This window comes from Buteo buteo, chromosome 13, assembly GCF_964188355.1.
Source record: "Buteo buteo chromosome 13, bButBut1.hap1.1, whole genome shotgun sequence".
Lineage (NCBI taxonomy): Eukaryota > Metazoa > Chordata > Aves > Accipitriformes > Accipitridae > Buteo > Buteo buteo.
The window spans coordinates 4,165,098-4,182,862 of record NC_134183.1 but is presented as its reverse complement, the minus strand read 5'-3'; the positions used below and the strand labels follow the sequence as shown (position 1 = coordinate 4,182,862).

General features: G+C 45.1%; 1 protein-coding gene and 1 long non-coding RNA gene across 9 annotated transcripts in view; one reads left to right on the top strand and one right to left on the bottom strand.

The window, feature by feature from the left end:
• Window positions 1-121: 121 nt before the first annotated feature.
• On the top strand, window positions 122-8,653 carry LOC142038671 (uncharacterized). Of its 8 annotated transcripts, XR_012652630.1 has the most exons (8): window positions 122-293; window positions 1,011-1,116; window positions 1,405-1,466; window positions 1,804-1,897; window positions 2,527-2,728; window positions 3,036-3,215; window positions 7,527-7,673; window positions 8,276-8,653. It is a non-coding gene; the product is annotated as an uncharacterized LOC142038671 (long non-coding RNA). The 8 variants fall into 8 exon arrangements; XR_012652632.1 differs by lacking the exon at window positions 1,405-1,466 and having other exon boundaries at window positions 1,804-1,844; window positions 2,700-2,728; XR_012652629.1 differs by lacking the exon at window positions 1,405-1,466 and having other exon boundaries at window positions 1,804-1,844.
• CACNG4 (calcium voltage-gated channel auxiliary subunit gamma 4) overlaps window positions 8,123-17,765 on the bottom strand; it is a 40,469-nt gene continuing 30,826 nt past the window's right edge. Inside the window, exons 2-4 of the mRNA XM_075044252.1 lie at window positions 14,869-14,952; window positions 9,587-9,727; window positions 8,123-8,748 (exon numbers count right to left, since the gene is read on the bottom strand). Coding sequence (XP_074900353.1) covers window positions 8,210-8,748; window positions 9,587-9,727; window positions 14,869-14,952 — 764 coding nt within the window. The 3' untranslated portion in view covers window positions 8,123-8,209. The remainder of the gene's footprint in view (window positions 8,749-9,586; window positions 9,728-14,868; window positions 14,953-17,765) is intronic.

The following is a 17,765-nucleotide window of genomic DNA, read 5'->3' as shown; positions in this document are numbered from 1 at the left end:
TTTGTTCTGGATTCCCACGAGCCGGCGCTTGCCCAGAGTCGCTCCAGCCGCCGTTCAAAGGCTGTAATCTCTTGACTCGCGGCATGCCCAGAAATAGGCATTAATAGGGTGATTAACTTTTCAGCGAGGTTATAAAAACATCTGTGTTTATAATAGCGCCGGGCCTGAGTTCAGTCTGATCCTAAATAGTTTAATAGCCCCGGAGCCCGCAAACTGCACGCCTACGCCTTCAGCTTGCGGCAGCCCCTGCGAGGAGCGCAGAGCTGGACGTCCCTCCAGAACTGAGCGCTGTGGTAAAATGAGCAAGCTTAATTATTTTATTGTTTATTTTTAATATAATTATTTCAACTAACCTGAAGTATTCTGAGTAGTCGGGGTTTGGGTTGGGTTGGTTTTTTTTTTTTTTTTTGGCCTCGTGCCTGTTTTTCCTAATGCAAAACCTCTCGAGTGCTCGCTTGCTTTCCCACCATCCAGGCTTGCCTCGATGCGTACAGTAGCTCCAGCACCCACTTGGCACATCCTTTCCTTCTTTCAGAAGTGACTTTTGTCACCCTGAACCCAGATTGCTGGGGCTGGGGCCAACCTCTCTCCTTCCCTTTGATATTTCAGCTGATCATAAAGCTAATTTGATGATAATGTCAATGCAGAGGCCACTATGGAGATGACATTACAATTGCGATGTCAAACTGAGGAGGATGACAGTACCTGAATGTCAAAAGAATGGTTAAAAAAATGCCGGTGGAAAGCTGCAAATATCATGTTATCATGTCAAGATAATGTCAAAGCTACTCCAGTCCTGTTTTATGAACACCCCAATTTGATGTCAAAATAAAGGTGCAGAGGTGTCAGCTCAAATTCATGAGTACAATCTGAAGCAAGGAGTTAAAGTGAAAGGGGAGTATGGGAAAAGGAGAGAAAATAAAGAATAAGTTAAAAAATATTGATCCAAAATAACTGTAATCGAAATATGACTTAAAGGGGTTAACATTACTCTGCTTGATGTGTGACAGGGCTGGCTTAGACACCCCTGCGGAGCAGGGTGACACGTCTGAACCCGGTACGGCAGCTGGTGCCCCAGTCCCGCTGGGGAGGTGGGAGCCCTGGGAAAGAGCGAAGGTACGTGGTACAAAATGAGAGGGGAAGGAGACTGAGAAGAGCACTGGGGAAATGGGGCAAGGCAGGGACCGGAGGCCACGGGCACATCCGAAGGAAGCTGCTCGCAGCCTTGCGTAGGACCGCGATGTGCCCTGTTGGGGCTGGGAGAAATATTTGCATTTAAACCAGAACCAAGAGTTCTCGTGAAAGTGGAAAAACCTGAAGGGAACAGACTTTAAACCAGAAAAGGAATGCATTAAAAATGTAATGCCTTTTCTTTTGAACTAGTCTCTTGTTAAATTTCTCTAGACATCAGTCGATCTTAGGAGCTGCATCCTGACTTCGCTTCCTTGACGCTACAAACTCCACAGGTCCTCCACAAGTTGGGCAGAGGAAAGGGAATGTGACTTTGCAGATACGGGCACAAAGCAAGGTTCTGCATGCTGAGGAAGCAAGGGCTAATGATCATGCTTTAGCCTAATTACAACCTACAAGGACCGCAGGGGTGGGAACCCCTTAGTATTTTTGTTGGTGTTTGTGTCTCTTCCAGTGTTGGCAAGAACCATGCTTTTTGTTCTCATTTAGGTCCCCTGATCTGGCTAAGTTCCTCAGGGTTTGGTTTTGTTTTGAGTTTCCTAATAATATCTAGGAAACAACTAAAGCGAAATCAGAAGGGAAAAATTCTTCCTTCCCTCCCTTCCCCTGCAGAGCGGAGCTGGGAGCGTGAACGAGCTTCGATGAGCTTCAATGTGAGTGGCAGCGGCTTGCCAGGAGACTGAAAACTCACATTACTGCAGCTGAGGTGAAACATTGTCCCCAGTCCCCAAAAAGTGTCCCAGAGCCACTGTTCCAAGGGAAAGAAACTATTTTGTGGGATTATTGCTCCCCATGGGCTCTGTGGCTTTGCTACATGAGCTGATGTGGCCGCATCGCAAGGATGCTCCTGCCTCCTCCTCCTCCCAGCGCAGGCTCGGTGTGTTTTTGGGGACTGCCGGCAGGTATTTGGTGATCACCGCTTCCCCTGCAACTGCCGTGGCGAGAGCCAAAAGGCTTCTCTGCCCATGGGCTGAGCCTCTGTCCCCAACCGGGGAACTTCTGTCTCAGTGCGGAGGCGAAGTTCCCTCCCTGGGGGGCTGGTGGGCATTGATGAGCTGCACCCAAATGACAAAAGCAAAACTGGTTTCTGGAGGAGCAAAGGGCTAAGGGAACCCCCCAAAGTTTCCTGCACATCCAGAAGACCACGATACCTAATCCTCTAGGAATGGTTCCTGCAGTCTCCCTGTGTCAGCTGGCAAGTATTCACATTTAAAAATCAATATCACATGAAATATAAACAGACTATTAATGAGGACCTGTTGGGAAGCAGGGAGGGTTGTAATTAGTTGCGCTTTAGCAGCAGTGAGTAAGAGACACAATTATGTTTCTTTACAGGAGAAAATGCTGAAGGAGGTGTCTCAAGACCAACTATTGCATTATTTTTTCCCTAGCAGAGGCATTGGCTTGGCTCTGCTCCCCAGCACTTGCACTTTTCTGTATTTCTTCCAGACCAGCCTCAGTATTTACCACAACCCGATTAACCAAATTCTGTGGTTCCTTTCTTGCAGAACGATGTTCTGTAGAAGACCCTTCCCAGGTGAGAATAACCCAGAGCAGAGGAGATTGCGCCTGATCTCCTCGCAGCTCAAATGCATCTTCAGCAAACAGCTTTCTTCAAATGAGAGCTCCTGAGCAATATTCAAGCTCCTGAGCCCGCATTGCCCCAGTGTGGTGAGACCACCGTGGTCATGGTCAGCTCTGCATAGCTGATACCTGGGAGTACTGCCAATGGCACCCTCCAAAAGCTCCCTAATTCTGGGGCTGGAATCCTGCCATCACTGAATGCAAGAGGAAAACGTGCGTGCGTGTTTTGGTTGGTTTTTTTAAAATTTTTTTTTTCATAGAATCCCATGGGCATGAAGAAAGAGATGCGATCCCGCGCCGCTGGACACAGCCCAGCCTTTTTGCGGCAGCAGCCCCACGGAGCGCAGGCAGGGCTGGCCATCCCCGCCGCTGCCCGCACGTCTGAGCCACAGCTTCGTTCTCTTAAAATACCCGACGGCCGTGCCGGGTGTGCCGTTTCGGTAAGCGATCCCTTCAGCTCTGCTGAAGGAAGGCGGCGGTGGCTGTAAGATGAGCCGTTTTGCAGACAGGTGCAGAGCACTCTTCATTCCCTTTTATTTTCGGCACCTCCCATTTTGTTAGTTTTCTCATTCCAAGGAAATGCCACATCCTCCTCACTGGACTCTTTTTCCACTTTCCAAAGCCTGAAGGACTCTGTCTTTGCTTCCCCCTCAAACAACATCTCTTTTTAATACCTCCCTGTTTGCAGCGGGGCAGGCGCAGCTCGTGGGGTCACTATTTACCCGCAGACTTGCTCGGCAAGGGGGGAAGGGCCTCTATTTATTTTAGTTCAAGGCAACCAGCTTTGGGCTTGAGCTTTAAATGGCTTCACTACTGGGTGTCGGAGGCATTTGAAAAGATGAATCCCCTGCCTCCCTCCAGACGTGCCAATTGATCGTACGTACGGGGAGAGGCAGGCAGATAGAGATACGCAGGCAGTCTTCATCTTTAAAGACAATCTGGAGGCTTGGGAACTGGGAAGGTGAGGTTAGAAATATTTGAAGACAAAATACTGTCTCTGATACAGAGGTGGTTCGGGGTGTCTGGGAGCGGCGAGAGGCTGCCGAGATGCCAACCCGTGTTTGGCACCGCTCGTGCCATCGGGATTTTACGGTGGTGATCAGAGCAAGGCTTTCGTGGAGCTTCAGCGCGCAGGGTCGAGCTTTCTTCGGGCAAAATGGACAAGAACAGGGAGAGAAGGATGCTCGGAAGTGAATTCATGTGAAACCTCAAAAGGTGGAGGCAAAGCAGATGCTTGGGGCTAGCACTTCAGAAGACACTGGCTTATTTTTCTTGACGGTGGTTTGCGGTTCCTCTAGCCACCACACCAGTCTTAAACCAGGCGCTGAAACCAGAGTGTGTCTCATATGGGCCAAGTTTAAGCTGGAAACCAGAAGGTTTTTCTTAGTTTTTAACCCAAATAACTGGAAATATTGTGAAGATAGCTTATCTTGGAGATTTTGTGGTCTGTGAGACCACAAGAATAGTTTTTTCTCCTCTGCTATATTGGCTTCCAGTAACATTCCCAGCTGCAGTCAAAATAGGTAGAAATGTGAAAAAATGAACACAGAAATCTCAGCTCAGAGAATTTGGAAGTTAAAAATCTATATACCTTTCTCCACACAAAAATGAATACATTTAAAATGGTTTATTTAAAAAGTAAGGATTAAGTACATTATACATGGTTGTGATTATACCAGTAGAACTGAAGCACAGTGGAAATAACACTTTAGAACTGCAGACAGAACTGTAACCTCAAGGGACATGATATATTAGCCCTTGTGGATATGTGATCCATACAGAAAGAAAAGGAAATATAAAAATAGGTTATTGTTAGATGTACGGGCATATGAAGTGATTTCTCCTATTACTCCTATTGTGTATGAGAAACTAGGAAGAGAGAGCTGATGATATACCTGAAACTTTGGTTTTTGGAAAATTCAATCTGATCCAATAGCAATTTTTTTTTAGGTCTGCTGTTACAGAATGTTATAGGGTCATACCAAAAGACTGATTATTGTTAATGATATGATGATATCTGCAGGCCTTGTTGAGAAATGGAAGGCTAGATTGTGTTTGATGCTGTCCAGAGAAGCCAGAGAGATGTGAAAGAACAGATTTTTAAATTTTTTTAATTTTTTTTTTTTAATATCACTGAGTGGTTTCAAAGTCCAGGCACAATCTAATTCTGTTAAGATAGATCAGCCATGGAGCAAGACACTGTTCATGGGTAGGAATGCTGCAGATTTTTCAGCTTTGCCAGAATCACAGTTTTCCACAGGAAAAGACTGATTTTTGGAGGATTGTTTTTTACTGGAATTGTCAAATGAAACAACATTTTTTTGCTTTGGTTGAACAAATTACTGCGCTGCGATTTGACGTAGACCATGAGTTCTAAATCGCAGCCCCCGTTCTCCCACAGGACGAAAGCTCTGGTCCCTGTTATCTCCCTGTACCTTTGTTCCCTGTCCAGACCCTGTGTCCCATGAGCATCCCATGAATACTCCAGCTCCATTTTTCAAAGGTGCGTACTGGAAAAAAGAGCAGATGCTCCGGCTCGAACCGAAGCAGGGCATCGCGCTTGGAGAGCTGCTGAAACCAGCCCTGCTCCGGCGGGAGGAGGCTCTGGCAAAGAGGAACATCCCGAAATGCTCGGCAAGACGTTTTTTGCCGACGTGGTGTAAAAATACTGCACGTGCCTCTGCAGGTGTGACCCTGGCTGTAGAAAAGCCTTGGGCTTTGGCTGGAATCAGATGGTTGGTTTTAAACACGTTGACTGGAGAATGAGGATTAAAAGAACAAAACCAATGCGCGAAGCAAACCTCACACTGTTGGCTTCCAGCTCAATGGACATGAGTTTAGAAAAACAGCCTATATCTAACTCCTGGTTTTAACGGGAATGGTTTTATTCTTAATTACAGTAAACACGGATGAGGACTTATTTCTAACTATTAGTTTATTAACACAGTGGGAAACAAATAGTTCTGGGAAATTGCACTTGAAAAATACATTGACTATAATTAGATGTAAATTAATTAGCACTTAGTATGACACACTAATGAGACAGAAGGTTTTTTTTTCATTGCAAACTTCTACTTCTATCATAGCTAATCAAAGTATTTTAATATTACGAAGTCTCAAAAAGTAGGAAATAATTTATTGTTTGAAAGCATAAAGATTCTTGTAAAAAAAACCTTTCATCAAGAACTTTAATAATTTTAGAACTCTTTTTTTGTTGTCCTAGCCGAAAAGTAGGTAAAAAAGTTTTCTTGTCTGCCTCTGTTGAATTTTTTTAAAAAGCTTGTGTAACATTTTTCTCCATAGTGTGTTGATACAGAAAGTAGCACAACATTTTCTACTTTTAAATCGTTCCCATTGCTCCATTCGCTTTAGCTCTCAGAGTTCAGAGGTTTGAAAAAGGATCCCAGCAGAGTTTTAACCTGAATGGAAACTCTTAATAAGCAGGGATGAAGGCTCCAACCCACCTCTGCCAAAATAATGATGTCGCTCTGCCAGGCTGAGGGGTAGGCAGAGCTTGACAGCGACTAGGGGAAGACTTTCATTTAAAATTGAGAATTGGGTCTTGGTTCTTGCAAGGAGAGAGGCTTAAGCAGGGTTTACCTGGGGGGGCAGAGAGGGTTCAACTTGCTTTTTGGGATGTTAAGGCAGCTCCTCCGGGATTTCCCTGGAGGACTTGGTTCCACTAGCTGAAAGCCTCGTATCCAAAACATCACTGAGTCACTGATGCTGCGGCCATCGCAGGATAAATTAAGACTAAAGTGGTTTTAACAGTTTGGCTGAGATCTCTCACCATCAGTGAGCCAAGCTTTCTAAATCATGATTTTTTTCTTGTCACCACTTCTCTAGTCTTCTGGTAGCCAAGATTTTCTGGGCAAAGACGACGGGTATATTCAAAGGAATCTACAGGAATTAGATGCTCCTCTCTCACTGCACCTAATTCATCCACGGGGAATCGGGTACTGCATTCTCATATGGCTTGGTCAAGTGGTCACTAAAATCAACATGAATACTACTCAATTAAATTACCTTTGAGTCAGGCCCTCGAGCTTTGAGATTCCAAGCCTAAATGTAAAAAATGAAAGCAGGAATTTAAAAGAAAAAAAAAAAATCAGACTTTTTTAGAAACATACAGAAGCAAAGGGTACAAATTAGTTCCCCCTTAGGTGATGCATAGAGTTTTCTGTGGGCTCTCTGCACGTAAGTAGATTCATCATTACAAAATAAATTAAATTAGGTCAAACCATCATTTCCATCTAAAAGCAACTATACCTTGCACCATGCGGCACTTATTCATAATAAAAAGAGTTTAATAAATATCTCATAAACGGTGATTATTTTTGTTCTATTTTAAAAAATACAAAGTTGTCATCCATTCTGTTAACACTCCGTTCCCATCGCTGCAGGAAGTTTTGCCAGTCCGAACGTATTAGCTTCTCATTTTCTTACGCACATTGCTTAGATATCTTAGTTTCCAGTAGCGTTAGTGTTGCACTTGTGAAGCAGTAAGGAAAACAGGAATGCAGTCGCAGGGAACCGGCGGCTTCGCCTGCGCGGGCCACCCCGGCTCGGCTCTGCTTCTCGCTCTTGCTATAAGTAGTCTATAGGGGCTCCTGACAGACAGCACTCAGCACCTTGCCGGATCAGGCACTAGGGCTAGTCGAAATGAGAATTCAAGTTTTCTAAATGTTAGGCAAGAAATGATATTCGCAAATATGCTCAAGTCCCACCTACTTTAATTCTTCCCTTTCTAGGTGTTTCAAGATGCACCCACCCTCTTCTCCCCCACCTGCATTGCCCCGAGGGACGCCCTACACCCAGAAATGGGACAGCCCCTTACCACCCCATCAGGGAGTCTGTAATGCTCAGTACGTGGGCGCTCTACGGTTTCAGTAGCACAGGTCAGTTTTAGAAAGTGTTGCCTTCAAAAATATTTTCTTTTTTCTTTTTTTTTTTTTTTTTTTTTGAAAGAGGCAAAGCTTATGCTGTGTCAAAGGAAAGTGGCTCACTTCATGAGTAGTTCATATCCATCCTTGGGCTTGGTTATAAATTATATTTGCAAGTTTGTATTAAGGGATGTCAATATTAGAAAAAAAAAAAGTCGTACAACAATTTTTCTGTAATCCTGTAAAACACACTGGTGGCAAGTCCTTTGCAGTTTCTCCAAGACTTTGTACACACTACAGAAGTGCAGGAACATGAACTGCCTTCATCTCGTGACACCAAGAACTGAAAGAAACAAACTCCGAATAGCTTCAAAAAAAGCTACGAGCATGTAATATCATCTTTAGGTTGGTCCAGAGGATCTCCACTTGCTGCCTCAACACATGTCACAATTAAAGAGGTGAGAGGGTATTTTAACATCACTCCTTCTCTTTCATGACATATCCATTCCATTTCAGTATTTCTTCAAAAAATCGTGAGGAGGGAAGGTACTTCAAACAGGTGTTGTTCTCCTGTTGACCATGTTGACATGGAGTCCTTCCTTAAATTCCTTCTGTAGGAAGTTGTGAACCTGCAGAAAACTGGCTTCTTGGTCTGCGTTGTAGCTGGCAGCCGTTGTAACCTTCAAAGGCTCTCTGGAAAGAGTATACATGGAAATTTCGTTCATGGGAATGGTGCTTGCTATCTTCATGCCAACCGGAGAAATGTCTCTAGATGGAGAAGGCTCTGTAGATCGAGAACTGGATCTGGACCTCCGCCTCCTGTACCTATAACTTGGCATCCTGGCATAAGGAGAACTGGAAGAAGTCTTAAGGAATTCCCTCTTGGTCTTAAACCTCAGCTCTTTGTTCTTCTCAATATAAATGTTCACAGCCAGAACGCCTATGGTTTCGGCCACAATAAAAGACAAGGCTCCAAAATAAAAGGACCAACCATAGTTGTAATGGTTCTTTTTGTCCTCATCTCGCTTGTCACTTGGGTCACCTGCATTGCTTGATATGTAGACAATGATCCCTATGATATTACTTAGTCCTAGAGAGACAAAAAAAAAATCAGTGGTTATGTGGCTGGGAAGACAAAATTCAAGCCACATTACTTTCTGGACCTGAATGGTTCAAAGTTTATAACCGGGAAATTTTATTACATTTATGTACCCTTTCATTTATCTCAAGATTTCATTTATTCTTGAAAAACAAAGAATAGATCCACATCTGGGTCACATATGCTCGCATGGATCCCAAAATATTCAGCAGGATTTGTTGCCATTTCTTCATTGCCATGGTGGGAAAGAAGTAGCTTATGGGAGCTCGTTAATGTTGTTAGTGGGACTCTAACATTCAGAATAATAATAAAAATACATTTTGAGCTCAGGGCTATGTCTGTTCACCTTGATCAAGATAAGTTCTCTTCCACCTTGCTGAATTTTCATCTAAATGCAGCATGCTTAATCCGAGCTTCAGGGAAAGCTATTAACAATGTGGCTGACTCTCTCAGAAGTTTCTAGTGTGAAAAATGGGCTCACCTATCATAGGTGAATCTTTTCTGCCATCATATAAAAGAAAAGAAAAAGGCCCTCGATGTAAGAGACACCTGCTTCATCTAACATTTAATACATTTTAAATAGTGTAAAACCTGCTTGTTACTGACTTTAGCTTCCTTTTTCAGGAAAACGAAAAGCTTTTCTAGAATATACTTATTGTAGAGCTTCAAAAACATATTTTTGTCTTAAGAAATTTGCTTAGTGTGATGTTGCTGGTGCCCTCGATCCACGAAAGGGGTACAGGGAGAGAACTGCCAGCAAGCTTTTCCACAGTCCTGTTCAGTTTAAAAAGGCAGCACTTCTTAAGGACTCAATTTAAGGAGAACATACCTGCTGCAACAAAGAGAATCCCAGCGCTGAGAATAATATTGTTTTTGCTGTTGTAAATCCTTCCTGCTCCGACACAGAGTCCTCCCAGCAACAGCAATATTGTGCTTAGGATGGGGAACACACTGGAGGCACGGACAATGCCTGGAGGGGAGACAGGTAGAAAACCAAGACAGACAGTAATGATTTCAGATGCCTCCTCGGGTGCAAGTGTAGAGATTGCAAAGTCTCAAAACCCCTGGCTTTTGCTGGAATTATGAGTGATTCTGCATTTCTGGGTGTGTTTTTGGGAGCTGAGGCCATGGGTAGGTGGCCAACGTGGCACAGACCCTCTCAACTGAGGAGCTTAAATCTTTTGAGCTTTCTCCTAGGAAGTCCAGCGTTATTGCCATGATCTGATGCCACCGCGTACAGAACATTTCTGGCAAAGGATGAGGTAAGTGACAGTAAGACCCAGCATCGTGCAGGGAGCGGCAGTGAAAAATTCATGAGCTGGCTGTGAACCCTACAACATTTAGGGATGGCTTGAGCAGACGGATCTGTTCCTTGGTACATGTGCAAGGTGAGCAAATTACAGCTCTTGAAGTCTGCAGCATTCACGTTGCCAGCGAGCACAGCTAATACCCCCTTTTTCTTTTGCTGAATATTAAGGTCATTGAAACCTTTCAGATTTCTAAGGAAGAAATTTTAACAATTGTTTCTCAGATGTTTGTGTTTAGTTTCCTGACAGCTAAGTAGAGTAATTTAAAATTCTGTATACTTCAGTCCATTCACTAGTGTGGGCTATAAAATCCCTGGAAAAAAAAAATTAAAACACCACTTCAAGCCAGCTTTCAAAGTTGGGTCACTATGAGACTAAGCAGCAATCAAAAGGGAAGCAGCAGTGAGGGACCAAAAGTGCTGAGAAAAAATAAACAAGCACAAGAAGAGAGATGTCTGTATTGTAAAAACCGAAGGGGTAAAAGCTGGTAGACGTTCCTGAAAGGCAGAGTGAGGATCTGAGCTCTACTGTTATACAGAGAGGATTTTTTTTTTTGAAGAAGGGGAGATGAAGTGCTGAATACTGCTGTGGAAAACAGCAAATGGTCCCCAAAGCTGGGGACCACGGAAAGGCAAAGGCGCGGAGGGGAGTCCCGGCAGGGTGAGCGGGTGCCGGGGCGTGGGGATGCCCGAGGTGCGTGGGGGTCAGCGGCTGCTGTCACGGGGGGGTGGAAACCCCACAGCACGCCGGGAGGACACGGGCACCCCCAGGGCTGAGTAGGAGAAGAGAAAAAACCCACCATCTGGCCTGATCTGCTGATGCGGTGCCATTAGCGATGCGGTCTCTCCCGGGTGCCATCTTCCTGGCTGACATGCACAGCGAGCGGCACCCGTTTCCCGAGGAGAAACGGCCAGATGTTACAGCTGATGCTTTCTCATTTTACTTTCGATGGCCGCAGCGTTCTCAATTTAGCAAATCGCTTCCTAACGATTCCCCTGGTAACTGGTGGCAAAACTCCCGCTGACTGCAAGAGGGACGGGGCTGGGCATTTAATAACGGCGTTGCTTTTGTGTGCGCCGCAAAGCCCCCGGGAGCCCCAGCTACGGGCCCAGCCCTCGTTAGGACGGTGCAAACATAAACCAAAAAAGACAGTCCCTGCCTGGGAAGCTTATGCCCGTATCGATCTGTAACGGCGAGAAAAGTCCGTCTTCTACCAAAACTGGCAACGTCGCTGCACGTGTCCTTTACAGACGGGGCATTTTCTAACCAGATCTAAACCCAATTCAGTCGGATGCATTACTATTCAGACAGTGTCTTGCAATAATTGGCAAATCCAAGTCACGAGGGTGTAAGGTCTCTGATCAAAGCCGGCTGAGCGCTGAGAGCCTGTTCTGTTGCCCTGGGTGTATCCCCACGGGTGTGGTATGAAGTAACAGTGCTTCGACTTTTGGGTCAGTTTTTAGAATTATTAGTCAGTTACTAGAAAAAGATTCAATATGTCAGTCTCTGTGCTGCTGGACATGAGGGCACCCCAAATCACTGTCTGTCTGTTAGTGCCCTGGGAAAAGGCAGCATGGACTTAAAATCTACAGTGGCCCATCCTTTCAGGTTGTTGTGTCCTCTATTTTATGGTCATGCTGTTTATAATGATTTCTATTAAATCAAAGAACGATCCTAAAATGCTTCAGTGATATCATCAGAAGGAACTTGCCAGACACGCCAAATATAGGGGGGGTGGGTTGTTCTACTTGTAGCAATAATCTCCAGAGATAATTTTTCTATAGTAGGTAATCAATGTGAAGAGAAACAAAACACACAGTGTTATCTTCCTGTAAAACTCTACAGTATGTTTTTCCCTACAATGTGTACTTTTAGCTCTGAAATTTAAAAGGAAGCTCACAGGTACCATGTAGAATTTACATATGTCTCCTGATACTGGTAATAAAATGACAGCACATCAAAAAACATTAAGGCAATCTGGTTTTTGCTCTCTCCCCCGCTTTTTTTTTTTTTCTTGTTTACCGTCCTGTCTGTTTGCATCGGCTGTTCTGCACCGCTATGCGTTGTGACACCTCCTTCGGTGAAGCGCCGCAGCATGCCGTCCTCCTCCTCCCCACGGGGCTGCGAGCCCCGGCGCTCTGCTCGTGCTTTTATTCTCCTCCGAAAGGCAGGAGCCAAGCACACGGCTTTAAAAAGGAGATGCTACAGTATGCGGGGAAGAAGCGCACGAAAGTAGAGATGTGCCTCTGAATTGGGGTCCCCGGTCCCCCTCCTCAGGGCTTTTGCGGCACAGCAAAGCCCCGACAGCCTCACGTGCGCGGTGAGGATAAGTATGGCTGAAATCCCCTTCTTCTGCAAAGGGAGAGGTGCATGCGCTTCGTGCAATGCTGGACGGGAGCAGCTTCGTTTCTGCCTGCCTGCAGAAATGCAGGAGGGGAGGAAAGCTGGAGCACACGTGGGTGGCAGCCTTGGGGACGGCATGGGCTTTCTGTGCACGGCAGCGATACCTCTGCCGCTTGCTGGGGCTCTACAGAGACACGTGAAGGGGATTTTATTAAGATGGATAGATTGGTGTGTGTTGTCACAGGGAAGGTTCAACAGGAGGGGTCTTGTTTGCGCTCCTTTGCACGTGTTAGTTGTCGCTGTGGCGGTCGTTCGCTTGGTTTTGCAGGGAGCAGCCTGAAAGCCGAAGGGCAAAATCCAAACTCCGGCTCCTGCCCACACCCTGGACCAAAGTCTCCTAAAATCAGTCATTTTTTCTATGACTTCAATAGGGTTTTGAACGAGGGCTCGATTCTGCTAGCACCAAAATGTTTACGTTTATCTGAAGCCTATATTAGATTGGTCACTGTGGAGCAGGCTGAGACCCCTCATGCTGCTCTTTCAGGAGCACAAGATGCACGCAGCGTTGGTGCCTTTGTCTAAGCCAGACAGCAAAAATAAGGGTTACCCCCAACATGACCCTCCGAGAACCTTTTGCCAAGAAACGGCTAAAAAGCCTGGTGAATGATACGGAGACAGCAGGTTGCAAAGGTGTTGCACAGAGGGCAAAAATGGGACGGAAGGTCTCACGTCTGCTTTGAAACAGGATGCAAATATCCTCTTGTCTTAGGCAATGATTTGGTCCCTATTACATATACGTATGAGCTCATCTCTTCTGGATTTAGGTACATAACCTTTCAGCAATCTCTAAATCAACTGTATGCATTTTAAGTGGAGCTGCAGTTTTTCTTATAAAAGTTAAAGCAGAGGAGCCCTGTTTTCTGTGCAGACTACACGAGGATGAGCTCGCCTCTGCGGGGGGAGCAGCCGAAGACTGATTTTGCAGAAGACGTAAAGGGTTGGACCAACTTGTTTTTAAGGTCTGTACTTAGCCCGTGTTGAAAACAGCTTTTAGGAACACCCGTCACAAGTACACTTACAAACTGTTTACCAATCTCATGTCTCACTGCGGAGCTGTAGACTGTTTTTCCCAGTTCTCCCTTTTCTCCAAATAAAGGCGGCATAATACGCTTTTATCGAGATGCTACTTAATTCCTCTTCCCTTTACAGTCCTTTTACTAATGATGTTTCTTTCCTGAAGCTGACTTGGCATTAATTTAACATTAGTTCCAAGGCTTTGTATGAGAGATAAATGCAGCTGTGCTCACACTCTGCTAGCCTGCCTTTGCCTGAGCGCTGAAATCACGTCACCCAAGCGCTATGACTGATCTGAATTGACAAGAGTAAAGATGAAAAAAAATCTGGGTTTTCTGGTAAAGCGTACTTTTCAGAGATTTTTTTTTCTTTCTTCTTGTCTTAGCAACTAGAGGTTGTTTCCCAGAAGTGCGCAGAAGGGCAGAGCAGTTCTCTAAGTGGTATTTCAGGTAATTAATAGCAGTGTAATGGAGGAGTGTTTTGTCTTGCTGGGTGTATCAGCCAGCAGTGTCATTCATTGCTCCCTGAAGCTTTCCCAACACCTTGTGAACTGCAGTTTCTTTCTCTGGTAAAGGGCACTGCTTTCAGCTTGGCTGGTCAGCTGTTTTGTTCAAAAGGACTAACTAGGCAAGACGTCCTCAGGGGAAGGGGAAATCTCACTCAAACTTTGCAGGATTCATGAAGTTTCACACTTGGGTTCCAAGACTTCCTATCAGCAGAGCGAATGGTCATCCGGAGGAGAAGAAACGATCGCCCTTATTTCAAGCACCAGGTTGGTGGATGAAATTCCTTCTGTGGCAGATTACACACCAGCACGGAGCAGCAATGGCTGTCTGTCCATGTAGGGAAGCCACAGCCCATGTTCACGCTGAGATTTTGCTGTTAGCTGCAGAAATTTCAGCTTCCTTTCTACAATGCAGTAATTTCACTGCAGGGGGAGGTGGCTCAGCAGCTGCAAAGGATGAGGCTTGCATAAGGGTTGGGTTTAAGCATTAGGAAAAGCTTCCTAATGGGCTGGAACCCACTCCTTAAACCTGGTTTGATACACTAATCAGATAAAGACTCCCTCTGTAAAATCTCCTCGTCAACCTGGGAATGATAGCTGTAGTTTTCATTTGAAAATTTTCCATATAATGTTTAGAGAATGGCCACCACAATCATGAGTGTTGCCCTGGCTGAAGGAAACCCTTGAAGTGGGGGTCCCCAAGGGTCATGGTTGTGTCAGCTGCAGCATGAACTGGACATATGTCACCAGTGCTCTCTGCCACCCAGTTTGGGCCAGTCTCTTGCAATGGATAAGACTTGGGCTGAACTCTACAGAAGAGAAACCCAGGAAAATCTCTCTGGCCATGTCTGTTAATCCTGTGTATTAGGTATTTTCACTTACGGAGAAGGTATTCTGAGCTGTCATGGTCATAGTCATTGTCTTCAGGGAAGTGGTTGATTCGGAAGCAATGTCCTTTGTAGATTCCTACACGAAAACAAAGCAAACATAACACGTAAGGAATAGAACCAGGTAAATGCGCTTCTGCAGCTGTGCTTTATTTCCTTTTCCTCCCAGGCTGCATAAGTAAATTAATCTCCTGTAGGGTTGGTCACTGATTTTTTTTATGCCATCAGGAAACCATCTCTACAGTCATGAATTTTGGTCAGATTGGGCTGAAGCCCAGCTGAGGGAAGGGAGAGCCAGGATTCCCGGGCGCTTTTCTTCAGTCTGCCAGTCATATCGTTCTCTTGAGTTTTTTAATCTCTCTGTGCTTTACTTTATCAGTGCCGTGCTTAACTTACAAGCATACCAAATTTGCAAAGCTTCTTTTTGTTCCTAGAGTGACTGTCACTCTGGGTCCCTGCTCCATGGCTGGGGCTTCACAGCAAAGCCAAGTGCCAGCCTAGTGCCCATCACCCCTCCTGTCTTGTCCCCAGCTTCCCTTATCGGAGCTGGTAAATGTTGAACTGTCTGAGGCCTCTTCAGTTACTCTCTAGGCTCAGAAAACAAGTCTGTAAATCTCTGCCTGCTGTAATTTAAACCTGTATGTCCCCCTCAAGGTTGGCTCAGCTTTTAATGGCATATTTGTTTAGTTAACCGGGAGCCTGCGCAGTAAGTCGGGACGCGAGGGTGCACTCCTGATACCTGACAGAACAACGCCAGAGCTGGCCGTACGAACCGCTCGCTCGACTGAACAAGGTGAGGTTCAGCACTTTGTCCATCTGGGTAAAGCTTTACGTTAGTACTTTGTATTATTTTCTATCGCGGTTATCCACAGCCACATCCAGCCTTAGCCGCAGTTGGGTAGCCGAGACCGCTGTTGTACAGGGACCTCTCCCCAGAGACCTTCCTGCAGGAGCAAAGCCCCGAGGTGTGATTCTGCCTTGGTGCTTTCATTATTCATTAACCAGCGCTTTCGAGCTCAGGAACATACATCACCCAGGATGAGTTATCCTCTGCACAGGAGTTTCGATGCTCACAGCTCGAGCTGGCAGAAGGATTTAAAAACCGTCAGTTAATACTACTTTAACAGAAGCACAGCTGCGGTCTGTAGGATATAAATGTGGATTTATTTCACTACCTATTACCGATGATTACAAAGATCTCAAAAGAATTACTAATCTGGAGGATTTCAATTGCACCCTGTGAGTGTCAACTGCAGGTTTGCTACTACAGTGCCTTTAATTTTTCCAGTAAATGATGTATCTACTCTAATTGCGGTAACGACTCAGGCTTTCTCTGCACAGCACTTCAAAGGCTGTGAACAAGAAGTAAGTGGCTCACGTCACATCTGGAAGTGACACACCTGTCCTGTCTGCCAGGCGGAGGAGAGCCCTTCAGCTGGGGCTGCTCCTGCCAAGCATGTTTGCCTGTGCATCCCTCCGTTTGCCATCAGCTGGTTTGTTGCTCCTGATGGCTCTCCAGCAAGGCAATCCAAAATTCAGATTTTTAAAGATCCCAGTGCTTATTTTTACGGCGGTTCACGCAATGAAACTAAATCACTCCCAGCATAACAGGGCCTCTGAGACTGGCTGGTCATTTCTTTAAGTCTCTTCATTATGGTGTGCCAATTTAGAGGAAATACATTCAGAGTATGATTTTTATTGTCTCCTATTCATTAAGGAAAAAGCCTAAATAATCTTCGCACCCTAATTTCCTATGGAAAGAGGCTTTTCAATGACTCTGTGCTTGTGTGTGTATAGGTAGGGCCATCTCTCAGTCTGCATGTACTTCTCCAATAACTTTTAAGGTAGTTGGTTGAATTTATCTAGAGCTGATACACAAGTAGAAGTATCACAGGTAACTGAGCTCCCACAACTTCTGTGCAAGCAAATGGATGCATGAAGGAGACAGCTCTGTCCACCGAAGGCTGCTTTGTGAACTTGAATGTTCACAGAGCGTGGACGTGGGCGACAGCCCAAATAAATGTCCCACTTCCAGAAACTCAGTTAAGAGACAAGAAGTCTGCAAGACTGAAATGTTCCCCAAGCCTCTGCTGTTTGCAGCTCTCATGGATTGATGGAAGGTTTTGGCCTCAGGCCTTACGTTATTAAACTTCTCAATGAAATGAGCCCCTCAGCAGAACTTTCTCTTACACGGAGGCCATGAAGCCATCCCTTCCACCGCGGGACTGAAATGCATCAGCAGGACAGGGTGGGTTGGTATTAGCAGTGTCTGGGCTTTTCCTCTTTTATGGTTGGAGACCTTCATTTCCTGGTGCTTATATCTGTAGCCTTTCGCATGAAAGAGAATTAGCAAGTCTAGCAGAGGTGAAAAAAGAGCATAATTAGCCCCAATCAGAAAATTTTAGACGAGCCTGAGAGTTCCTTTCTATTTCCAGTTTTTAGGAATACTGAGATTGGTCATTCTGGCCAACTTTTTATAGAATAGCAATGACTGTGAAATTTGGACCTGTAGCAAAGCCTGGGAACCTGAAATATTCTTTCCCATATTTTTGCTCTAGTTCAGGTCATAGATATTGGTTCAGGGTCCTCTCTGGTGTCTATGGTATTTGATAGCTAATAACAGCAGCAGACTGGATAAATTTTTTCCATAAACTTAACAGGTGTCATATAACTCAGCAGCAGCTTATTAAACTCTCAGTGAGGCTTGAAGTTGCTATCAAGAACTCTGGTTATCTACAGGGTATTGAGGGCTCTTTTAATCCACAAAGTGTCAGAAACAAAGTCTTGCTAGGAAATGCAACACCACCTTTTTTTCATAATGATGACCTTACTTAGAAACTCAGAATTGGGAAAAATGAAAACTAGCTGGGTGGAAGCTACTGAAGCAGTGGT